Source organism: Mya arenaria, chromosome 17 (assembly GCF_026914265.1).
Source record: "Mya arenaria isolate MELC-2E11 chromosome 17, ASM2691426v1".
Taxonomy (NCBI): Eukaryota; Metazoa; Mollusca; class Bivalvia; order Myida; family Myidae; genus Mya; species Mya arenaria.
The window spans coordinates 51,811,646-51,838,483 of NC_069138.1; the positions used below are offsets into that span (position 1 = coordinate 51,811,646).

The following is a 26,838-nucleotide window of genomic DNA, read 5'->3' on the forward strand; positions in this document are numbered from 1 at the left end:
TCAACACATGACGCAAAACATGGCTCAACACATGGTTCAAGACATGACGCAAAACATGGCTCAACACATGGCTCAACACATGACGCAAAACATGGCTCAACCCATGGCTCAACACATGACGCAAAACATGGCTCAACCCATGGCTCAACACATGACGCAAAACATGGCTCAACCCATGACGCAAAACATGGCTCAACCCATGGCTCAACACATGACGCAAAACATGGCTCAACCCATGACGCAAAACATGGCTCAACCCATGACGCAAAACATGGCTCAACCCATGGTTCAACACATTGTTCATCAAAAGACTCAAAACATGGCTTTAAGGCATGGCTCAACACATGACTCAACAATGTTTCATTTTATTGACAATATCAGCAAATACACGCCATTGGTCTAACACAAACAATGTCATATATACACAAATGGCCTCACAGAAGAACAACTAAACAGGATTTTTTTTTTTTATATCTGACGAGTATATCAATAAATAAAGCAATCCATTGCATCAAGTCAAGAAGCAGCGATAGCGAGAGCTTCAGTACCTTTCTTCATAGCATTGAATATAATTTTTGAAAGATTTCTAATATTCCGACTGTTATTACTTGATATGATGGCTACAAATTTATTTATAGTATTAAAAGATCGCTTCAGGTTAAATTTAGATCTCAGGTTAGTATACAGAGGACAAATACACAAAAAGTAGTACTCTGATTCAACCGTATTAGCATTACATATTTTACATTTTTTGTTCCCTCTAACAATATTGTCTTCCAATTTCTATTTCTAATGAATGTGCACTCAATCTAAATCTTGACAAAGCATTTCGATGATATTAGTTATCAATGGTTTCGATATAAAATCTTTTTGAAATTTTACGTTGTATTCTAATTTACTTTGTGAATTAACACTCTCAAACCATTATTGAACATAATGATCTCTTAATCTCTGTTTAAGCCCGAGAAAACAGCTTGTAATATAGTGGAACCTGTTCATTTGCTAGCTGCAAAAACGTATAGCTTCTCAGGCCACTCGAGCCATGTATATGCTGATCCGAAATGAGACTCGTCTATCACTACCAATTGACCTACGCATGGAATATTTTGATAAAACAATAAAACCTATTTTACTATATGGTGCAGAAATCTGGGGTTTCGGTAACAATGATATATTGGAAATGGTTGAACTAATTTAAAATATATACTCAAATTGAAACGCTATACGTCAAACTACATGATATTCGGATGAATGAAACCCTTATCGATTGATATAGAAAAGAAAAAAAAAAGATATAGAAGAAACAAATATAGCTTGTATTGGGAAATACACACATGATAATAATAACAAATATATATCTGAAGGCCTAAAATCGCGAGATGCGGCTCATATATTACTCTATATATTAGCGGTGAGAGTTTATCATGTGTGTAAAACATAATAATAACAAATATATATCTGAAGGCCTAAAATCGCGAGATGCGGCTCATATATTACTCTATATATTAGCGGTGAGAGTTTATGTTTTAAGGTATTTGAATTAAATGACATTTCAGGAAGTTTTTCATGAAATATTCATGATGCTATCACTTAAATTGCGTAAGATACGTGTTTACAAGTGAGACCATGTATTGCGCATTTTGAATATAAAAACCGCACTCTACTTTTAAACATAAACTAAAATGACCGTGTACTTTATCAAACCTAAAATGTCCGTGTACTTTATCAATTTGGTTTTAGTTCATTTTCGCCTTTGAAATAACTATAAGAAGTTCAACAATACACGCTGAAAACTTTAAAATACATAAAATTTGCTTAAAATAAGGTGTGTGTATGAATTATTTACGGCTAACATGAAGTAAAGCGATAGATTTGTCAAAAGCCGTGTACTTTACCTTAGATTTCAACTCTGAAAAATCAGTTGGTCAAGATTTTCAGGAAAACTTTGGGATATTAGAGAAAGTTCTTTATTACCGTGGATAGAGCTCTTAATTGTGGGGTTTATGGTCTTTATTTCACAAAAATTATCCAAATATTAAGAAAGTTATCTTTAAAAACCTTACCTGAATCGAGACTTGTTGACATTTGTTGCCGTGCACTTTACCAAATAAGTCACGTGGGTTCTCCACCGTGTAAATTGTAAACTTTAAAATTAAACTTTAATAATTACTTAACCACGAGCCGGCGTAAAAATAACAGCGATCAAATCTTTGCGTGAGCGGCGTCCCACGGGTAGCAGCGTATCAAATGCATTTAATAAAGGGGATTTAGAAAAAAATATTTTAAAATATAATCACTTTGAAAATAAGCATAAACGAAACATATTTTATTGTTGATTTCAGAGTTAAAACAATTTTTGTTTTTTCTATGACACTCGTAAAATAAAATATGTAAATCTGAAATCAACAAATATATTTTAACGATGTAAATATTGATATACACTGCAGCGTGCGCTGTGAAATGGTGATTTTCTTCAAATGTTTAAAACAAATCGTTTGTGTTTTACATATGGTAATTGTTAATTTATCGAATTGCCAAGAATGTCAAATCTCATGCTGATGTGTTCAAACCACGTGACTGGGTTGATTTTCACACAAAGAGCGGCCACTGGGCTTGGAAGCATTGTTGTTACAACCGTGTTCTCGTCCGTGTTTCCGACAAATATCTGTGGAAACAAATGGTTCGATTCAGTCATTACAATTGGTTTTCATTCAGTTAAATTGCCTCAATGTAAAATTGCACAGAATAAATATAAATATTGCCTTTAAGGGCCTTCCTCAGTGTTAAAGTCGTTTGAAGGAACAACACTAAAATGCTTTAAAAAAACAAATATGATGTAGTATTGAGGCTCAATATTTAGCAAGCATAATGCTAACATCTGTTGCAATATGTGAAGCTGTAACTAGTAAATGAGCAATTTTTACGAACGAAGATTATATCAGATTTCCAATCAAATAGAGTTTACATCCTTTCTGGAAACGTCCCAAGACAAAATGAATATGTTTTTGTATCAAAATTGTCAGAACTACCAAGTCAACAATGTCTTGAGGCTTTGTGGTGACTGCAGCTATTTTGAGAAATATATTTGCATAATTGTAAACAGGAAATTAATTTAATCCACTATTTTTCATTATTGTATTGAATATCTTTTTCTCATTTGAAAATATATCATCAAGAACTCACAAGACATTGTTGATGGCATTTATGAATTTGACCAAAAAAACCAACAAAGTTATAATATTGTTTGACTTTTCCGAAAAATGTTTTTTTATCCCAAATCTGAAACAATCTTCTTTCGTAAAATTTTGTCTACTCCTTACTACCCCAAAATATATGTGTTACTCCCGAACAAGATCGTTTCTCAAAACTAAATGAAACATGAACATTTGAAAAGTTATAATTGTTGGTATTCCCCACCCACCTGTGTACTGTGGAAGGCCCTGAATTCATTTTGATACTGATGAAAACACTAACGTGGTAGTCCCTCCTCCCCAATGCAACCTTGCATACCAATTATTTTTGAGGCGGAATTCTGAATATCCCTAATTTTGGAATACCAATTGTAAACAATATCCTTAAAAATCCGGAATCTGCTTTATTTTAGAATACATTTATGTATGTTAGTGATATATTTTCATGTTTGAAACATTTCTGAATCCCACCTTCAAACAGACGTAACACCCGTATAAGCAGCTTGACAGAGTGACGAAGGCGAGACATAGTATAAGACGCAAAGCTTCCTCCTTAATTCTGTCATGAGTATTATGTTTTGTTTGTATATCACTTGTCGATAGTTCGCATAATATTACATAAAATGTTTGATTATGCGTAAACATGAAAAAGTATTTTCTTTCTTTGTCAAAGGGCTCGCGGGGTGGGGGGGGGGGTGAAATTATTTGTAAAAATATGAGGACTCCTTCAAAATTGAGCATTGTTTAAGGATACCAGCCAATCTAATAAAGTTGTTTATGTTTATAAATAAATATAAAATATAATCCGAATTCAAAATGTTCTCTATTAAGTGGATTCCGGCCTACCTAGCCTAAACATCGCGTACCACAAGGGAGTGAGGTGACCCTTTCAAGTATGCACACGTATTCTGACAGTAGAACCCAAGTTATTATAACAAATATAGACGTTTAACCTACCGTCGATGAACACACGGGTGACAAGATTATATAGGTAATGACAACTTCTTTCTCCTATCCCTAAAACAGAAAATAAAACGTGTTGAGCCTTTCGTATTCATAACATATTACCCTGTCAGATCCATTGCAGTCCTTGATCGTCAGAAAGTAGGCGCAATCATAGCTGTAGATAAGCTTGTAGGAGGTAACGCGCTGGGAGCAACAGCCGAGGTATTCGAAACTCGGATCAGTGTTTACTGGTCGACCTTGTATAGCCACACCCATCACGTGACTTAGACCGTTAAACTGAACCTGGTATTTAAAAACAATGGTAACAATTATTGGCGCAGACAAGGGAGGGTAAACATTCATCAAAACATAATCTGCACTTGCTTCTATAAAGATATATCTAATTCGATGTTAGTCGTAAATTGAAATTATCTTTGTATATTTTTTTCATCAGTTTGCCACAAATTTGAATAGATTGGAACTTTTGCCAGTATAAACAATGTACCCAAAGTTGATAAATAACAAAAAATAATATGAATCTATTTGTGTGTTTATACAGGTTTAAGATTATTTAAGGTACGATTAAAACCCTTTACTGAAACGTCTCCCCTGGCCCAAGTTTCTAAAAACGTCTAAAAGGATTAAGCTAAGCTCATTTTTGTGCCTTTTTCCGTATAATTTGTGTTACATTTACTTCTTATTCTTTTAGATTTAAATAAGAATTCTCGTTATGATAATCACAATAAACCATTTTTCATTTATCAAAATCAAATTTAAATATGCATTTTGGCTTATTGAAATAAGCTACTTAAGCCTGTTAAAGAAGTTTCGAGAATTTGGGGCGGAGTGTTAAGTTCATACCCAAGGTCTATCAGTCCTATCTTTAATTAAAAATAGTTCCATCGTTTTCCATTCCAAATAGCAGTTGCCCCGAGCAGGCGACAAATGCACATATCACCACTCATATAACATATCATAAATTTTGGACTAAAATCCACTATTTTTATTGTTACTGGGATTTACGTGGCTTACAAATCCAGTAAATTTCGAATTGGAAAAATACGCAAAATCTGCGAAAGATTATAAGTATCTTCCATGGCCGAGAGTGTAAGGTTCATTCCAACCCGAGCGTAGGGTGTTTTGCGGAAACGACGTTGACCGAGTTTCCGCAGAACACCCTGCGCGAGGGTCGGGATGAACCTATCTTACACGAGCGTATTTAGAAGATGCTTTTTCTCCCACCTCAGTTAAATAAATAAAAGAAAAAATGTTATTTTTTGTTGGAACTCTTGTGCGTAGTGAAAATAAATGGGTATAGATATGTGATAATTCGTGGTTGTCATGGATATGCGCGCTGTGATTCAGATTATGTTTATAGTCAAATCGTTCTTTAAATAGTTCTGAGGAAAGTGCAGCTTTATTTCTTGAACGGGGCTTGAAAACGTTTTTATGATGCCATTTGAAGCGAAAAATAACTAATTAGGATTCTAAATATTACTTGTTTTATCTTTGTCCGTAGGCAAGATACGAATTTCTACCATGGTCAAATGTTTGGATCTACTTACCCGAGGTGCAAAAAACTGTCGTACGCGATGTGATACATCAGTACGTAAGATTCAATGCGTTTTACACAACGATATCAATTTAATGTTAGTTTTTTTAACATTTATTTTTGATATTTTATCCCTTTAAGAATGGACTTTTGAATGCATATATATGTATCTACTTGTGAACCCGTCATCTTAGTATACACTTCATCACACAGATGAATAAAAGTGAAAGAATATGCTGTGTATTAATGCAATTTGTATACCTGAATGTATTGATTTGCATTACTGTACCCGGCGGCCCAGGCACCAACTGTTGTAAGGCTCGGTGTAGAATAGAGCCTGGCCCCTTTTGATCCGTGGCCTGGATCGTTGTCCCAAACAGACGAGGCGCTTATCTGAGCGTCAGATACAGGATTATCTCCATTCACTAGGTACTCTGCATCTTCATAGACGGCTGTTTGTATTAAAATATTTTTGGAATAAAAACAAATATTACGACATCTAAAGTTTGTGTAATTTTATGTATTGTTCATAAAAAACTAAATTAAGGCCTTCCTTAACTCTAACAAACAACATCGGTGGTATTCTCAACACGAATTTATAAATAAACGATTAAACTGAGACTATTTGTAAGCTCTTTCAATGTCCGAATGGAATTTTTATAATAAGTTGAATTAAACGCAGATGCCGTGAACGCTTTGTAGATCGTAGTTAAATGCTGGTTTGACTTCTGGGGCCGTGATTACGAACAGTCTCACTTGATTATAAAAATATGGGAACTAATTTTTGTCATGAATCTCACATAACTGGTTCCCTTGGATTTTCACAAAAATTGGCTCGTTCCAAGATAAAAAATAAAAAAACTTGTTCAAACTGTGACAGTGCAGCTTTAAAGATCCACTCTTACTCCTAGATAATATTTACCACACTCCATGATATTGTTTTAATATTCCAAAAAGGATGAATAGATGTCTAAAATAATTTATTTAATGAAAGATACTGAGTTTAATTTGAAAGAAATGAACATTTAACAAGTTATTTCTTCATACTATGACTTAAGTAGACCATAGTAAATATTTTAGCATTCACCAATCATTTACCGTAATATCAATTTGAGCTACTCATTTGTTCTTCAACATATACAACATGTGTTATTGAGATGGAAATTATCCTTTATTATTAAGTGTGTAGAAGTATTTTCTCTGATGATGTATCTAAAATCATTTTGATGGAAAGTATTTACAATCAAAAAATCTTATTTGTGTAATAGGAATAAGTCTACATTTATTGATTAAATTGTAATACATTTATTGTTTCAACTTGAATGTCTAGGTTATTTTAGTCATTGGTATTATATGGGGTATTACTGTTGATATATCATATCTTACAATAATTTCATGAAGTTTTACTTTGTTCAATACAACTCAAAAACAACTGATGAAAAATTGTGTAAATTTGACCGAGTGGACTCATGCAACAGTTTCAGAAAGAATTACACTCATGCATTATGATGAACAAAATGTGCAAAATAACTGTTACAGTAAAAGTGAGCAGAGCAAATTTTGCTCAAATCCATATTGTGTTAAGCAAACAATTACAAAAACAAAGATGAGAAATAATGCTGGTCAATATCTTTTACAAATCAATAACAGAACTGTGATATGACATAAACAGTATACATTCTTTACTCAATACACACCATGAAACTGAATGTTACTGTTTAAATGAAGTTGAAAATATCCCTTATTGCTTATAAACTATTGCAAAAGAGCATAACAAATCAAAAACAATCTGTAACAATTCAGATAACATAATTGTATAATATTGTTTTTCATTTCATTTCATTATGGAACCTCACTTTACTGTAATATCTGATTGTTAATGTTGTGTTATTATCAGTCTTCCATTTGGTAAAGTTACATAGTTATAATGAATTGTTTGTTAAACTGACATTTATTTATGTGTTAATGAATAAGAAATACAATCGTTGATAGATGTTCAAAGTGATATCCACAACTTACACTTTTGCCATTAAATGTATAGCACATGTTTTATGTAGTTTCTCCTATTGTTAAACATGTTAAACATGGACTTACAGCTACATAAAGTATAAAAGTTTTTGTTTTTTTTCAATTCATCTATAGATAAATATAGCCAGTTAATGTCTTAAAGGAACCTGTTGTCTTCAATGCATATCCCTGTTAAGTAGCCTTGCATATTACATTCAATAATTGGTATTATCAAATATATTAAAGCTGCACTCTCACAGATTGAACGTTTTGAAAACTATTATTTTTTATCTTGGAACGAGCCAATTTTTGAAAATCCATGGAAACAAGTTATGTAAAAATGCTGACAAAAATTAGATCGCAGAATCTTATATTTAAGTTTATAAAAATTATATGTTTTCTGCTTATTTCTTAAATAGTTAGTAACTGTTTAACTGAAATATGCAAAATATACACGTACAACAATGACAAATGATTGACAGGGTGATTGTTCAAACAGCAAAGTGCCTTTGGGTAATATAATCCCTTTGGGTCCGCCCATTAACATCAACACCTTGGTTGTCCACTTGTGGCATGTCATCATCCTCGTATGTTTGGCGTCCATACACATCTCCATGCTCAAAACCAAAGTTGTGCAACATTGCACATGAGGCAACATAAACAGCCGCTCTGTCTGGTGTCGTTCTTATTCCGTATTTCAGTACTGCGAAGCGCCTCTTCAGCATTCCAAATGTTTGTTCTATGAGCACTCTGGTGCGGCACAAAGCTGTGTTGAATCTGAAAATATCAGAAATACTTAAAGGCTGCACAAGATTTACTTTTAATATCATTTACCTGGATTGTGATCAATGATAAATGTCGTGAAATTTGCCAGCAACATTCACCAGTTTTATGACGTAAGCAGTTCATAATGCAGGACGTCAGCTGTCCATATTATAGGACGTCAACATTCCATATGATACTTCTGGGCAGGTCCGACTGACCAAAAAACTTGAAATGGACCACTGATGTCATTTATTTTTTTATTAAAATGCATTGCTAAATAAACATTATGTGAACAAAAAAGAGACAGATGTATGAGATCATAATTATACAGGTAAAATATCATCTGATATTCACTGATGTGATAGAAAACAATTATCAATGAATATACTTGATTTTTTATCAATACCTTTCCTCCGACAGATTTCTAGGATTCGCATAGGGTGTCATGAGGTATTTTCGACATGGGTACCCACTGTCCCCAAGCAGCAGTCCATCAATTTGTCCTGTGAAGAGAAACATTCATATCACTTATCTGTAATACTTTTAAAAACCGACTTATTTTATATTCATATTTTGATGTTTTCACTTTGGTTCGTACATAAAAAAAAAATTAAGAAAATTTCATTCAATATTTCATACAGTTCAGGACTGAAGTTGGTAATATCAGTAAACACACACACAGTATCATAAATTTGTGAACCAATCGCAGAATCAGCAAATGTTATTAGCAAACAGGGTTACTGTATACGTATGGAAGTATTCATGTTATCACATCATAAACCTGCAGCTTCATCTAAGTCAAATGCACTTACCAGTCTCCAACTTCTGGCACAAGATCCCCTCCGAGAACATTCGACTGTCATGCACAGATCCCGGCCATTTAGCAATAACATCAGTTATCCTGTAATTTGCATCACATACCATCTGAAAGATAACAAGTACAAGTTAGTGACCATATTTTCACCATTATTAGATCCTAGATGAAGAATCCAAATATGATTTGTTTTGTTTCTTGACCAACAGTTTTTAATGTTAAAACAAGCTTCAACATAGGAACAAGTATTGGTTTCAGAAAAAGATTTCCAAAATGAATCGAAAACATATAAAATTAATATTTTCATACCTGTACATTCAGGGAATGATAGCCCTTTCTATTCACATAATCTGCCTCGTTGTCTGGTGGTGCCTGTATCTTGACATGAGTGCCATCAACTGCTCCAACTACATTTGGGAAACCTTGTATGGAAAAATACAAATTTTATCAAATACTGAATAGAAATATGATAGTTATTTCAAAAGTAAAAAACTTACCACACTTTACACACAAATCCTGTAATCCATTTATGGCACCTTCAGTACTATAAATTAGCTGGGTTGAATTGTTGAATTATCAGTAATTGACCAAAAACAACATAATTTTATTACATTGTTTCAAATCAAAAACTAATTAATATTAATCTGTACAGTAGCATAAACTTCTCATAATGGTACATTTATCCACCAGGCACAATCTTTAAAAACACACTCCCAAGATATGTTCCAGTCAATTGTAACCACGGCCCCCCTCCCCTGGTCTGGGGAATAGCTGGGACGTTGACTTTCGGTCCCGCAAACCAGGCTAAAATCTCCGCCCTACGGGGATGAACAGATGGTAAATCCCCGCCAAATGCCCCTGCATCCAAGGGACCCTAGGTAAGGCCCATTCACCGCTATATTTGAAGCAAAGACAAAACCACTGCATTCACCCGACACTGCGGGGCCACATGATAGGTAAAAACACGGTCCATTTCCCCGGCTATCCCCGGACCTCGGGGGCCGTGGTTACAATTGACTGGTGCATTAAAAAAAATCCACAAACGTTACAACATAGAATGTCCACAAAAATAAATGTTTAAGTCCATATGCTTTGTCATCATAAATTTAGTGTCTTTGTTGTGATTGATTCTTTTAATAAATCCACAAATACGATATTGCTCATCATAACTTCAAAAAATAAACAGAAAGAAATCCAAATCAATAAAATGACATTTCCGTCTGAGTCACCTCAAAATATTTGGCTGTGAAATCAGCAAAGAAGTACATCAAAACAAGAAAAAGCCAAACTTACCGGCGACACTGTAAAACTTTCGTTTTACACTTTCAATTTCCAACCCCGTTGGAAATTTAACGTATCTGTTTAACAGTCCTGCAAGGATAACAGATACGGCATGAATTGCCTTGCCGACAGCCGACCTGGACACGCCATGAGCCTGTGCAATTACGATGTGATGCGCTCCGGTTGCAAAAAACTGAAGGCAGCACAATACCGTCAGGAGAGGGGGGAGCGGGTTGCTCCTCATCGTCGCTGTACCGATCGTTGGCTCCACGATTCCAACTAATATCATGATTGAGTCCGGAAAAAATCTATATCTTTTCCGGACACTCTCTACATCTAAAATCTCTAAAGGGTTGTTTCTGTCGGTAAATACACGCGGTCGACGAGGCAACCTAAATCTACGATACCGGTAATATCTGTCAAGTTGTCTGTCCGCCATGACAGTTGAGATTTACTTCACGTGAGACAGCTACGTAGTAGACTCACGTTTTCAGACTCAGTCTCAATGATTTGAGTCAGAGTCTGAGTCTGAGTCTCTTTGTAAACACCGTTAAAAAAATAGAGTCTGTAATAAGTGAGTGTGAGTCCAGACTCAGACTTGAGACCGTTCGTAATCACGGCCCCTGAATTCTTGGATAGAGTTTAAAAATATCTATCATGTGTTTCCGTTCCTGATAGAAAAAATCCGAACCGAGGGCACCTGCGTTGCCAGGTAGCGAGGATTGCCGAGTTACCGGCTACGCAGCGTGCCCGAGAATCGGATTTTCTATCCGGAATACCTTAAAAAAATTGTGAAAAATACATAGAAATGCGCATGCGAAAAAGCGCGTGCGATGATGTTTACTGACGTCATGACGCGCAGTATTTTTTATTCACTGCATACGTCAAGAAGTTCTTTCAGTATCGCGTCTTTTAAGGGTTATTTTGTGTTGTTTTGAAGATATATTTTTGTAAATTAATGTTAATGGATCTCATCTATTGAAATCTCATAATTATGGTTACAAAAAGTGTAAAATAAAAGAAATGCAAAGTATAACGTCACAGCGCGTGACTCATCCGGCATGGGGGGGTGCCAGATGGAGTTTTCCAGCACGGCTGAATTCATCGAAAATGCCTATCCGGTGTGCTAGAATATAAGTATCTACCATGTGTTTCCGGTATGGATAGAAAAATCCGACCGGAGGGCACGCGCGTAAGCCGGTAACGAGGCTTGCCGAGTTACCGGTCACGCAGCGTGCCCGAGGGTCGAATTTTTCGATCAGGACCGGAAAAGCATGATTGATATTTTTTCTTGAATACCTTAAATTATGAATTTGTGGAAAAATTGACGTAGAAAACGCACTTTTGTACATTTCACCAAAAAGCGCGTGCGACGTTGTGTACTGACGTCAAAAAGTGCAGTAATTTTAAATCACTATCGACGTCAAATAGTTCCTCTAAAAATCTTTTACGATTATTTATTTTCAGTTTTGATTAAAAGTATTGTATACTTATATTTTTTTATTCCGCTTTATGAAATTGCATAATATACTTTTCATAAACCACACATCAAGTCCGAGTAGCGGTGTTTCGTTCCCATCATGTGTGTACTTCGTTTGTCTTATATGTTTTTTTAATATATAACGTTAGTTTATACAAAAATAACATTTCCACTAGTCGTTGGTGTTATTTCTCACACATATAAACTAGGAACTAGATGTCGTTGTTAAGTCTGATGAGAAGTTAATTGTGGAACAAAGTGATGGTTGAGGCAGTGACCGATTCAAATATAAATGATACATTCATAAATGGCAAGTGCTCTGGTTGCTTATTCTTACACCGAGGTAAAACTTGATACGGTTAAGATTTCACTCTGCGCTTGTCTCTATAGTTATATTTGATTGAGGCTGTGAATGATAACATAATCATATATGCAATATAAATTGATTCTTTAATATAGAATATGTGACTTGATTAATAAAAAAGCTTTATAGATAATGAGTCAATAAACAAAATATTACTTACTTCGATCTGCAATGAGCACCATCCTTGTGTCGTCAGAATGAACAATCAGGTCATCTTCGTGGTCAAAACTGAGGAAACAGGTCTTTGTAGCCGTATTATACCCGCATATCCTACAACAGCCGTTTATCCCACTTTTCACGCATACTGCCTCACATTGTATCCGAGAAACCGCAGACATATTCGAGGAAATTGCTGAGACATCGCGCGCTCTTAAAACCCGAACCCGCGTTTTCATATTCAAACCACGAGCAATTTGTTTTGAAGCAATTAAAATAAGAAAGAACAATGGTTGAAACACTTGCGCCATGTTTGTTGTTTTCCGTTACTTTAAGGAGTTCATTTTCCACTAGAAACAAGTCCGGTTGCTTTGACTTTATAAACTATTTATGAATAGGTCCCATGGCTTTATCAGTTTGCCTTGTTCCGAGTTAATTACCGTAACAAGAATACTTTTATTGGATGAATTTTTATTAAAGAGAGATAATAAAACACGACGTGTCAGTGAACTGGTACGGGAAATTACGGACATTGGTAAAGATTGCAATTAAGCTTAAAAGTCGTTCAGAGAAATTTCTCTGTAGACACATATTGCTTTGCTCTGTCGCACATATACTATGTGCACATACGTTGATGACGTAGTTCACTAAAAGAAGTCCACATGTACACGTGACTGTACACGTAATGTTTTTAACCCTCTCAAATACATCAGAGTGCCGTTCTTTGAACCATAGGTAGCATTGAATGATTAATTAGAATACCCTTGCATATATGCAGAATTGCAATTCTGATAAAAACTAAAAACGCAAAGTGGTTCTTTTGCTTAAAGAAAATGACAAAACGACTTATTTCGGCACATTTTATTAATTTTGTTCAAACCCTAAACATCATCTGTTTTTACGTCATATTTGAAATTACAATACAAACCTTCCATCAAGCGTGGTTTGAGCATAGATGGGCGATTAAGGGCGTTAATGGAACTCCTGACATGGAACCTAATATCATATCATTCCCATAGAGAAAACATGTTATTTGATATATATATATATATATATATATATAATGTATTGTGGTCAAACATTGGTGTAATGTTTTGTGGTCAATTATTGGTGTCAAACATTGGTGTCAAATACTGTGATCAAGGCGTGAGTTCAAGTATTGTGGTCAAGTATAGTTGTCAAATATTGTGATCAAGTAGTGTGGTCAAGTATAGTTGTCAAATATTGTGGTCAAGTAGTGTGGTCAAGTGTAATTGTCAAATATTGTGATCAAGTTGTGTGGTCAAGTATAGTTGTCAAATATTGTGGTCAAGTAGTGTGGTCAAGTGTAATTGTCAAATAGTGTGTTCAAGTAGTGTGGTCAAGTATAGTTGTCAAATATTGTGTTCAAGTAGTGTGGTAAATTATAGTTGTCAAATATTGTGGTCAAGTAGTGTGGTCAAGTGTAATTGTCAAATATTGTGTTCAAGTAGTGTGGTAAATTATAGTTGTCAAATATTATGGTCAAGTAGTGTGGTCAAGTATAGTTGTCAAATATTGTGGTCAAGTAGTGTGGTCAAGTATAGTTGTCAAATATTATGGTCAAATATAGTTGTCAAATATTATGGTCAAGTAGTGTGGTCAAGTATAGTTGTCAAATATTATGGTCAAATATAGTTGTCAAATATTATGGTCAAGTAGTGTGGTCAAGTATAGTTGTCAAATATTATGGTCAAATATAGTTGTCAAATATTATGGTCAAATATAGTTGTCAAATATTATGGTCAAATATAGTTGTCAAATATTATGGTCAAATATAGTTGTCAAATATTATGGTCAAGTAGTGTGGTCAAGTATAGTTGTCAAATATTATGGTCAAATATAGTTGTCAAATATTATGGTCAAGTATAGTTGTCAAATATTATGGTCAAATATAGTTGTCAAATATTATGGTCAAATATAGTTGTCAAATATTATGGTCAAGTAGTGTGGTCAAGTATAGTTGTCAACTATTGTGTTCAAGTAGTGTGGTCAAGTATAGTTGTCAAATATTGTGTTCAAGTAGTGTGGTCAAGTATAGTTGTCAAATATTATGGTCAAGTAGTGTGGTCAAGTATAGTTGTCAAATAGTATGTTCAAGTAGTATGGTAAAATTTTAATATGATGTATTGTGTCATATATTTGGAACATGTATTGTGATCAAATAGTGTGGTCAAGTATTGTGGTCAAATAGTGTGGTCAAGTATTGTGGTCAAGTAATATATCAAGTATTGTGGTCAAATTGTGTTAAATTGATTTGATTAATTGTGGTTAATTATTACCGTCAAATATTGTGGTTTAGTGATACGGTCAGTAATTGTGGTGACGTATTATGGTCAAGTATCATGGCCAAGTATTGTGATCAAACATTGTGGCCAACTGGTGTGGTCAAGTACCATTGGCAGGTTTTGTGGTCAAGTACCATTGGGAAGTATTGTGGTCAAGTATCATTGGCACGTATTGTGGTCAAGTACTATTGGCAAGTCGTGTGGTCAAGTACCATTTGCAAGTATTGTGGTCAAGTACCATTGGCAAGTATTGTGGTCAAGTACTATTGGGAAGTAGTGTGGTCAAGTACCATTGGGAAGTATTGTGGTCAAGTACCATTGGGAAGTATTGTGGTCAAGTACCATCGGCAAGTATTGTGGTCAAGTATCATTGGCAAGTATTGTGGTCAAGTACCATCGGCAAGTATTGTGGTCAAGTACCATCGGCAAGTATTGTGGTCAAGTATCATTGGTAAGTATTGAGATCAAGTACCATCGGCAAGTATTGTGGTCAAGTATCATTGGCAAGTATTGTGGTCAAGTACTATTGGGAAGTATTGTGGTCAAGTACCATCGGCAAGTATTGTGGTCAAGTACCATTGGGAAGTATTGTGGTCAAGTACCATCGGCAAGTATTGTGGTCAAGTATCATTGGGAAGTATTGTGGTCAAGTACCATTGGGAAGTATTGTGGTCAAGTACCATCGGCAAGTATTGTGGTCAAGTACCATTGGGAAGTATTGTGGTCAAGTACCATTGGGAAGTATTGTGGTCAAGTACCATTGGGAAGTATTGTGGTCAAGTACCATCGGCAAGTATTGTGGTCAAGTACCATTGGGAAGTATTGTGGTCAAGTACCATCGGCAAGTATTGTGGTCAAGTACCATCGGCAAGTATTGTGGTCAAGTATCATTGGCAAGTATTGTGGTCAAGTACCATCGGCAAGTATTGTGGTCAAGTACCATCGGCAAGTATTGTGGTCAAGTATCATTGGCAAGTATTGTGGTCAAGTATAATTGGCAAGTATTGTGGTCAAGTACCATCGGCAAGTATTGTGGTCAAGTATCATTGGTAAGTATTGAGATCAAGTATCATTGGCAAGTATTGTGGTCAAGTACCATTGGCAATAGATTGGCAAGTAGTGTGGTCAAGTATCATTGGTAAGTATTGAGATCAAGTATCATTGGCAAGTATTGTGGTCAAGTACCATTGGGAAGTATTGTGGTCAAGTACCATTGGCAATAGATTGGCAAGTAGTGTGGTCAAGTACCATTGGCAAGTATTGTGGTCAAGTACCATTGGCAAGTAGTGTGGTCAAGTACCATTGGCAAGTAGTGTGGTCAAGTACCATTGGCAATAGATTGGCAAGTAGTGTGGTCAAGTACCATTGGTAAGTATTGAGGTCAAGTACCATTTGCAAGTATTGTGGTCAAGTACCATTGGCAAGTAGTGTGGTCAAGTATTGTGGTCTCGAATTGTTGATAAATGTAGTGGATAAGTTTTGATGCTAAAAAAAAAGAGTTATTGGTCCGAAGTATCGGTATCAGGAATCGTGCTTGTGTATTGATGTCGTATTGGTGTCAAGAAGTTGCGTCAAGTAACATGGTTATGTATTGTGTTCAGGTACTGTGGTCAAGCTTGAGGCCAAGTCGTGAGGTCAATAATTGCGGGTATTGTAATGTGGACAAGTACTGTTGTTGAGTTTTAGTGTCAAAGACTAATATCATGTGGTGATCTTAGTACGTTTTAGTATTAAAGTCAAGTGTTGTTTTCAAGCGTGGAGGTCTTACATGGTCGAACATGAATAAAGGTTCAAACTTTATTAGTCGCTCTAACAACGTAAAATCGTTGAATTTACGTGGAAATAACATTGGAAATTGCTGAATCAAGTCGCTCGCTGTTATTGAAATTACCTTACACAACTAAAAGGAAAACATTTTCATTTAAGCACAATGTTATATATCCATAAGGACATGCTTTTGTTGTACACTTAACCTTATGGAAATGAATTATTCAAGTTGACCAGTTGTTCAATACCAATTCAACGTTGCCTATCGACTAATTGTAACAGTGAAAGGTCGAAGATCAGACGCCGCTGGTATATTAATTTTCCATTCCATTTCCTTTCTTGAACGTGCAGATAATGATATCAGATCAACATTCCTTTGAATAGTTAATGTTTTTTTAATATTCAAGAATAACATAGAACAAACAAAAGAATCACAGCACTGTCGCATCAATGAATTAACATCAGACACGAAAAGAGCATTACAACTTTTCTGAGCTTTTAATTGTACAAAATATGTTGTGTTGTCATGGTAATATATATCATAAAAAAATCAAAATGATTTGTATTTGTGAAACAGTATTATAAACAAAGCATTTTAATTAGAGCAGGAACGGCTAAAGTCATATCCTGAACGCAAACAAAAACAAAAGTGCCACTTGCATTGTAACTTGTAAAGCTTAATTACATATTAAGAGTTTAATCGGGGAAATCATACGTTTGACTGTTTATTGTTTAACTCCATATCCGATTTCAGACCCAGCTGTGCAGTTAAGCTCAAAGCCCGTGGTGAATGTAGCGTCTACAGCCAGGTAAAGACATGCCAGTCCGATCTCTTTTGGCTCAGCAAGGCGCCTTAGCAGCTGGAATGTAAAATAAGACTCTGACTACTACTATTTTAAAGAGAAGGAAATACAGTTTAAATATGAAGTTTATTTAAGTTAACATCATTTATTCACAAGAATAACCTTTTTGCGTCTTCACACTACTGCGGCATTCTTCTACCGTGGGCGATTTGGTCAGGAAAATCTCGTTATCACGAATAATAAATAAGGCAGTTTCATTAGTTCCGCAAGGAAACCTCTCCGGAAATCTAAGATTTACATATGCAGACACACATACTAATGTTTTCCCATAGAAAAGGGATTCTAAATTAACTAGGCCCGCCTGTGATCACTGCATATTTTTAATTAGCCATTCCAGACTACTCGCCTGCGTAGACAACTGACGGAAAAGTGTTGATTAACAGGTGTATATTACAACATGCGATTTCATTTGAAGAAGAGTTGTCTCCCCTGTCTGCATACTGGTAACATATATAAGATTTCTTCAGTCATTTTCTCACGGTGTATGAAGTGTAACTGAAGAAATTGCCGTAGTTGTCGATGGTGGTTTTAACGAAAAGTTCAATGAATTCGTTTCTATATGGACCTCATTTATTTTAATTTTTGTTTCCTTTTTATAATTCACATTTTTATACATCAGTATCACAAAACTTACCACACTGTCTTCCCAGTTCTTGATCTGTTTTTGTGGATCCGGTAATGATGAAGCAAATTCTTCCAGAAGCGGCGTTCTGACCACAGATGGCGCTATACTATTTATAAAACGAATAACAAGGTATTAAAAATAATTTCATAGTGATTGATTCGCTAGAAGATTTCACGTTAGTGTAGCAAGTTCGGTACTATTATTAACAATATTATAGGGCTAATACACCTGTCTGATGTCGTTACCATCTACAAAGGCCCGTAAAATGGTTTACAGCCTGAGTGCGTAGCACGAGGAATGAGATCTATAGTAAAGGCATTTGCAGATGGTAACGGTCGAAAAAAAGTGTTTTATCGCTATCATTTTATAACATACACAGCATCAGTTACTTTAGTGGTTATTAAGGCTGTTAAAGTCATAAAAATGCAAAAGTAATGAGTTCGAAACCCCTTCCCTAACTGATAGTTGTGTGACGTCATAAGAGCTGTTTTAAAAGAAAAAAAAAATACAATACGCTCGACCAGGGCCGAAACGAAAGTTCCGATTTTGCTTCTATGCCATTTTTTTCAGTGTTCTGTCGATTGGAGATAGCTCCTTTTAAGGAATTACATTGGATTACTTGGATCAAGTACACACCGATATGTTTCTACTTGCGACATACCTGTTATGAAAACATTGTGCAAAAAGTTTAGCTTAAACGCTTCATTGAATGCAATCATGGATTGACAACTGCCATCTGTTCACCTTCAGCATCAGAGAAAAGAAATGTTGGAAGCTTCTCTAAATCAGAGTGACATGCTGCTTATTTGCATAGGCGGATCCGGGGGGGGGGGGCGGACCCGGCGCGCGCCCCCCCCCCCCTAAAATTGTCCAAGTATATGTATTAATTATTAATATCGTTCCATCATTGTAGATAGCTTTTAAGGTTATGATTTGCTCCACACAAAAAATAGATCTCGATTTACCGTGGTTGTATCGAACATCTATTTGGCCACATTGGACTCTTACGAAACATAATTGGTCTGAGACGTTGTGGAATGCTCTTATCGATTAAATTATCTATTATGACGTATTCAGTAGAATGTGTTAGCGTTTGGCTATCCTCCGTTTTTACGGCTATACGCAGGAAGTAAAATGCCGTTCAATCGGACACATGCGTAGTTTTGTAGTGAATATCGGACGGCTGAAATACATGCGGGGAATATCGGACACAACAGTTATTTTAATAAAATATGTTCTGGTTTTATTCGACATTGTGTTGAATGTATTAACCCTGAGAAGTCAGTGAAACAGACGTTTGCTCGTCTGTTTCACTTTTCGGATCGTTCGTCATAATGACTAAATACAATGTACAGAATAGCACCCAGCAGACTACGTTCTGTGCAAACAATATTTTTTTATTTGTCTTCACATTTCTATGACTTTGGAAGTATTTCAAAGTTTATTTCTATAAGCGACTGTCTTATGCTAAACAAATCTGTTCGAAAGATTGATATGGCGGGAGTGTCAAACAGCTTTGAATCATATCAGACGCCGAGTAGCTTGTCATCTTATATGGATCCAAGCTGTTTCCATATTAATTATATCATCAGCCGGAAAGGAGTTAATATTTCACCTTCTCTGAATATATTCGCAGAAGTCAGTATAAAGCGACTTAAAACAATAAACTAGAAATGAATGGCAGTAAATTTAGAATAAGATCAGACGCTGCTTTGGATGTACGGCATATGATCTGACTCTGCACTGTTAACAACTCAAAATAAACACATGCCGTCTACATTGATAATATTCAGAAACGGTAAAGTAAAGAGGTGTCCTAGAGAAAATATGCCAGAAAGTCAGTTAGATTGCGTATAGCAAGATGTGCAACTCTGTATATTGCTGTAAACGCGTTAGGTTAGAAAGAGTATCGTTTCTTCCACCGTATAATAATATTGCTGTAGCAGTATCAGTAGCCTATGTCTTACATCCCCTTCACTGCCGGGAGCAGTTCGGAACGTGCACAATATTTCGGCCGACTCAATTTGATTGTGTTATGCCATATGCGAAATGCTTTTTGGGAAATGATTTTTGTGCAAAATGCGAGATGCTAAATGCTTTTAAAATGCTTCATGCGAAATGCGAGATGCGAAGGAAATCCGTTATTCAGGAGGTGTTACTATATTTAGATTTCACATAGCACGAGCTTCCGTATTTCCGTACCTGGCCTTTCGATTGGTCGAAAATGAAACTATTGTTCTATTTATAGCATTTGCATAACGCATTTCGCAAGAAGCATTGAGCCCCGGCGTTCCATAGTAAACACATGCAATAGTTTAAGAGCTTGAGGCCGTCGCGAAGGCCTCCGACCCCCTGAATTACCATGAAAACACATGGGGGCCTTTGCGGCCAACAGAAGTCAATTTCAGAAGTTACGCCCCCCCCCCTAACTGAGAAACCTGGATCCGCCACTGATTTGTTATAAACATTAATATGGAGAATAACTGCTATAAACACGTCTAGCTATCAAAACTTACATAGAACATTACGCTACATGGTAATGTAACAATGCCCATCAACGATCAAGAACATTTACCATGCCTGGGTTATAATCAGTGCTATCATCGACGAAGCTCCGAAGGGGGATCGACCACAGGACCCTCTGAATCAGAGTCCGATACGCTAACCACTCGGCCATCGCTGTGAAACACAACCACGTAAACGTTGTTTTTACTATAAACTCTCTCATATTTTATGGCTAAAATGCTTGAATAAGAAATTAATAAATATGGATTACTTACCTATTTATCCGAACTCCATGTACTGATTCGTCATAGGCCAACGATTTTGTTAAAGCTGTTACGCCACCCTGTTCAAGAGGGATTCTATTATGTCATAAATTTGAAAATTCCTATAACATCAATTAAAAACTAGACATACATACATGACAATAAATGAGGTGTGTTTTTATAAGGGGATTTTGTTATTTATAGTCTAAAATTGTGTATATTGGTGTTTAAGCATACTATTTCTATTTTTTGTCATAAAACGCTAATTTTGCAATTTTAATACTTTTTGGGGGGTGGGGGGATGTGGGTGGTGGGTGTGGTGGGTGGCGTAGGTTCTGGCGTAGGGAGGCGGGATTGCGCCGGGTTCTGAATCCGCTAGTTGTAAACTGTTTTGTCATGCACAATTCACGTCAAGCACATCGTGGACAAGATACCCACTTTTGTTGCGCAGTACATGCTCATGTGTTTCGGTCCAACGGTAGAACCAAGGATACTGGAAATGTTTACAACGCTGCCCTTTGTCTTTCGCAGGTGCGGTAGGGAATACTGGAATTAATAGGCATAGAACATATACAAATTCTTCAAGATGTTACATTAATTTTATACAAGAGTTTACATGTCTGGAAGAGACAAAACACAGCAATAGCATACTACAGATCAATAGGTTTAGAGAGAAACACAAGAAACAGCATACCTTTAACAAAGGTTTGAAGAAAGCATGATTGTAGTTTAAATGCTCATACCTTGCACATGGTGAAATAAGCCACTAGATTTAGGTTGAGCAGGTCTTGGAAAGCACTTATTTCTGAATCGTCTATCGTTTTTGCTGGATTTGCTGAATACAAAAACGGTGCAATGCATGTACTCGTATTATCTTCATTTGTGTAAAAATATATTCATTTTTTTATTTACCCTAATATTTGTAGTGCCACTACATAACGTTACTGCTGGGTCAGTTTCTATTCTTTGTCGAAGCGTGGAACATTAAGTATGTTTGATAAGGTTCCGTAATGAAATGTGCAATTACATATTTATGATATTATTAGTATTCTATTAAGAGAAGCACAACAGTTTTTACATGCCATTGAAACGAAAATTAACATATTTGTCAATATTTAAGGTATCGGATGTATGTTTCTGGTTTCACCATGTCATTGGCCGCAATGTTAAATGTTGATGCATAGTGACCAAAATAGTTGTCGTATTACTTGAAAGGTTTACTTATATCTAAAAAAATAGAGACCGAACAATTTCTGTAAATAAAGTTATTGCAGATTGTATTTTGGTAAATATTTTCAACTAAATTCGAAATATGAAATGACATACTAAAAATCAAGGCCCCAAAACGTTTTGTGTTATCACTGACGTTGATTTTTTATACCAAAAAACTTTTAAATGACAATAAATTATTACAGAATCAGGCATCCAAAATAAACACATTGTACAGGATTCCTTAACAACTATTTAAAGCCTCCATATGTGTACATGTGAAACTGTAAAGCCTTGCTGTGGTTTCAACTGATTAAACGGTTTGTTCCTTGTTTTAGCGGATCCAGGGGGGTGGGGTTAGCCGGCGCGCGCCACCATATCCTAAAATCGTCCTTGTTGACTTTATATTTCAATTTAGAAAAAAAGTAATAAAATACGCCCAACATGCACCATTTTGGACTCGAAAATGTAAAAATATTCTTGGGGGACCCTCATCCTTTACCACCACTTGCAACCAAATTGATATCGGTTCAGAGGGAGGGGCACAAGTCAAAAGATTGCGCCCCGAAGTTATGCCCCTCAAACGTCGAATCCTGGAACCGCCCCTGTAGTGTATTAACACTTTGATATGAGATCAAGATACATGGCACAGCTCCCACTTTAAAATGCAAAAATTAGAGTGTTACCATATCCAGCGTTGTTCACAAGAAGATCCAGTCCACCAAATCCTTCAACAACGTATGCTATCGACCTCTGAAAATGAATTTCAGAACATGCTTTTTTCTAGTCATCAGAGTACAATATTTGTTTTAAAAGATATATCTGGGTTGTTTATAAACAAGTCAATTTTATTAATAGGAGGATATTACATAAATCAGTTTACCAGCTGCAACGACAATAACGGTCTTTAATTTTGTAATAAATTGGCAAAAATTTTGGCAGAGGAATTTATTGAAAGGATGCAAAATGTTTGCCTTTCAGTATAATAAATGGCGGACATATTTGACGCCATCTTTGGATTAAAGAGTTCCGGTAAAGAGTTCAATTCTTATTAAAGCGACTAGGTTTACCTTAACTTCCGCCTCATTTCGCACGTCACAGTGAACATATTTCACAATTCCTGGGCCGGAAGTCGTCAGTTCTGAGCCAAGCTTGTCTATTGGTATCAAAATAGATGCATTTGAATACGCATGAGGTGATGAATGGCTGTGAGGCCTATATTGTATGGTTGAAGGGAGGAAAATGAATACCATTGGTTGATGAGTTTATTTATCGTGGTCTTCAGAATCCATGTATATAATAATTCTTAAATCTTATTGCCACCTAGAATATTTTCTCTTATTGAAAGTACGTTTCTATTTCAAAATTTTGCTTATATATAAGGCTATATTGTAGCGAAGTAAAGCCAACATAAAACTAGAAGAAGAAAACATCTTAAAAAGGGATATCATTACATGTATTATTCAATTAGACATACAAAGCCCCAAAATTATAGTTTTAATATTTTGGCGTTTTCACGGTTACAATCTTGATATTATTAATTAAAAACTTCCATAAATGCATTATTTAGTAAGTAGTTAAAGGTTTATCACTCAAAATTTATGTTTGTTATATTATCATATGTATTGATTTTGAACAAGAGTGTTTCTTTAAAAAAAAACTGCTACAGTTTGACAAAAAATATGATTGCTTGAATTCGAATTGAATTGAAGGCTAAAGGGAAATAAATATACAGAATATTATAATAATTTTATGGAAATAAATCTGAAATTAAATTTAATGTTATCATGTTATTAGATGGCTCATATTTGCAGCAGTGTAGTGTTAAAGCCCACAATAGCAAATGTCGATTTGTGCATATTCTTTGTTTACTATATTCATATGTTACAAACAAAACGTATTTAATAAAACAAATATTAAAACTAGTACCATTAATGTCAAACACAGCAACCTTCCCGCCCTGCTCCACTGAAAACAGAAATCAGTTATACATGAATATTTGCAGAGTAAGATTCAATCGGAGCTTGTAAACCGTGTATAAATCCTATGAGACAACTATTCATATAATAATACAATAACAATAGTTGACAGAAAAAATCCGACCCGAGGGCACGCGCGTAAGCCGGTAACAAGGCTTGCCGAGTTACCGGTCACGCAGCGTGCCCGAGAGTCGGATTTTTCGATCCGGACCGGAAAAATGATATTTTTCTTGCATACCTTAAATTATGAATTTGTAGAAAATTTGACGTAGAAAACGCACTTTTGTACATTTCACCAAAAAGCGCGTGCGACATTGTGTACTGACGTCATAAAGCGCAGTAATTTTAAATCACCATTGACGTCAAATAGATCCTCTAAAAATCGCGCATTACGAGTATTTATTTTCAATTTTAATTAAAAAGTATTGCATACTTATATTTTTGATTGCGCTTTATTGAAATTGCATAATATACATTTCATAAACCATACAATAAAATAAACTAGAAGTGGCGCGTTGTTGCGCGTGACTCATCTTACATGGGGGGGGGGTGTAAGACGAGTTTTTCCAGCACCGGTCACATGACCGGAAACACACGTCCGGTATGCAAGAAAAGGGGGTCTAGGCATATTATGAGAAAAAGTTTTCAATGCTCAAACGCATTTTCCAGCGAATTATTCGCGAACAAAGTAGGGAAAATTTTTAGCATCTGTATAGCACAACATATTTCAGGCATTTATCGTTAACTGAACTTGATGAATGGAGCGATAACAACACTATCGTCAGTTATTTATCATAGTTAAATTCCACAGTACATCTTGGGAAAATGCCAAAATTGATGTTTCGATGTATATTTCTTGCAAGTTAAAAGTATACATTGGAGCTGAGCAAACTTGACAAATTAAGGAATATTGTAGATTTGACAAATTGAATATTTTTGTGCCAAAATGTTTCAGACTACTCAAATGTCAATGTCCTAATGGTCGTTTCTCATCAGTGTGATACTGAAATGGAAGTAGTGATATACATCGAAAATGTGTTCACACATATTCGAATGTCTTTCTTATAATACAAACAATCACCACACAACATAACGCATTGTTGTTTGAATGGTGTTAACCATTTATGCATATTCTTGTGGAACTTCTGCGCTTAAATGCAAATGCTTTTTGAGCTAAATTCGGTTAAAACTCTTCTTTTGAAAATATTGTTGAAACATATGAACTTGTATAAAACGTAATATTTATGTTGCTTGCTAGAGAAAGAACATTAAATTGACTCGCTCATGTCTTTGTAAAATGCACATTGTATGACGAAATAAAGAGTGTCTAATCATTAGTGTTAGAACTAAGATACAGACGCCTGGAACCCTTCAATATATATATTTATACTCATATATTGTGCTTTAAAAAAACGATTTTGAATAGTGTAAGCAACGCAATTTCACAAACATCTTAAAGTTATGCACCAGTCAATTGTAACCAATTTTTTCAGTGACCGTACCGACGTGGGTTCGCACCCCACTAAAGGCAGAATATTATTTCATACTTAAAATGTAGTTTTTTTCCTGCAATTTTGGTATCAAAGAGTAAACTAGTTATAATATAAGTGTTTTCAGATGCAGTACAGGGAAACTTTGGTGCCAAAACTTGAGCAAGTTCCTTTAAAAATGTTTGTGTTCTGAAAAACATAATTATTATATTGATATGATGTATTTTTATCTGAACATATATCATAAATTTATTAATGGGTCGAAATTAAGTCCTTTCAGTCTGCGGGGGACACCATATACAATATACTACATTAACAGATGACTGCACAAGATGTTAAACATAAAACGACTGTTTGTACTTTAACATTGAAACGAAAGTTGTTTACATTCAAAAAATTATGTTTATGTCCTGTAGGTTGCTTGAACATATTTCTCAAGTTTAAGACTTGTTTCACTTAAAGTCATAAGGTTAGCCTACTACGAATTATTCAAGAGGATAAATGCATCTTTATCAGTCAGTATGAACACAGCGCTAAGTAGAACGCGCGCATTTAAATAACACAATAGAAAGATAAAAGAGGGTGATGCATATCAATGAAATATGAAACTTTTGATCGACATTATGAAATTTCCATATCCGAAAACTGATTTTGCTACTACCTTTTACTCATCGAGTTAATTTAAAACAAAATTTAAATCACGTTAATTCGATTAAATAATTTCAAGATCACTCATTAGTTTCAATTATAAATATGACATATAGTCATGCGATTATATAATAAGATTAAACAGGTATAATGTAATTTCAAATTTACTTACAAAGTACATCCAGAATTCCCTTTCCAACTCCCTGGCATCCGCCTGTAACTATAGCAACTTTATTCAGAAATCGTACACCAGCTTTATTTTCAGCCATTTTTCATTCATAAATCAAGTACAAATTAGGTTTTTATATAAAGTTTAAAGGTTTCACCTACTTATACAGCGTGTGAGATAGAGCGTCCTATGACCCACAATTGCAGATAATGCGTGTTAAGGTCAACGACCTTTACATATGAATGCATAAAAATAAACAGGTCTGCGTAGGTTTAAGATATTATTTTGATTTTCGATTGTGTGAAAGAAGTGCAGTGGTTTCGATTTAAGCAATTATGGAAACGTTAACTGGACTTTAAAATATCCATTTCATGTTATAATTTTTGTGTATTTACATGCATGTCGAACACATTTCAACTAACCGACGGTGTGGGCTAATTATCACGAGGAGAACATAGT

At 35.3% G+C, this 26,838-nt stretch overlaps 3 protein-coding genes across 3 annotated transcripts; all 3 read right to left on the reverse strand.

The window, feature by feature from the left end:
* Positions 1–2,463: 2,463 nt before the first annotated feature.
* LOC128223607 (inactive carboxypeptidase-like protein X2) lies at positions 2,464–6,620 on the reverse strand. The gene is made up of 4 exons (XM_052932881.1): positions 6,611–6,620; positions 5,950–6,140; positions 4,260–4,439; positions 2,464–2,665 (listed from the first exon to the last, which is right to left on the reverse strand). The coding sequence occupies exons 1-4, from the start codon at positions 6,618–6,620 to the stop codon at positions 2,519–2,521; spliced, it is 528 nt and encodes a 175-aa protein (XP_052788841.1). The 3' UTR covers positions 2,464–2,518.
* Positions 6,621–8,133: 1,513 nt separating this feature from the next.
* On the reverse strand, positions 8,134–11,152 carry LOC128224313 (putative nuclease HARBI1). Its single transcript, XM_052934123.1, has 5 exons — positions 10,568–11,152; positions 9,584–9,696; positions 9,273–9,384; positions 8,867–8,963; positions 8,134–8,472 (listed from the first exon to the last, which is right to left on the reverse strand). Exons 1-5 carry the CDS (start codon positions 10,992–10,994, stop codon positions 8,187–8,189), a joined length of 1,035 nt encoding a protein of 344 aa, XP_052790083.1. The 5' UTR covers positions 10,995–11,152; the 3' UTR covers positions 8,134–8,186.
* A 5,990-nt stretch (positions 11,153–17,142) lies between these two features.
* LOC128222693 (17-beta-hydroxysteroid dehydrogenase 14-like) lies at positions 17,143–26,515 on the reverse strand. Its single transcript, XM_052931785.1, has 9 exons — positions 26,383–26,515; positions 24,023–24,061; positions 23,164–23,249; positions 22,780–22,846; positions 21,628–21,719; positions 21,323–21,430; positions 20,897–20,964; positions 18,126–18,222; positions 17,143–17,488 (listed from the first exon to the last, which is right to left on the reverse strand). Exons 1-9 carry the CDS (start codon positions 26,477–26,479, stop codon positions 17,354–17,356), a joined length of 789 nt encoding a protein of 262 aa, XP_052787745.1. The 5' UTR covers positions 26,480–26,515; the 3' UTR covers positions 17,143–17,353.
* Positions 26,516–26,838: the final 323 nt, after the last annotated feature.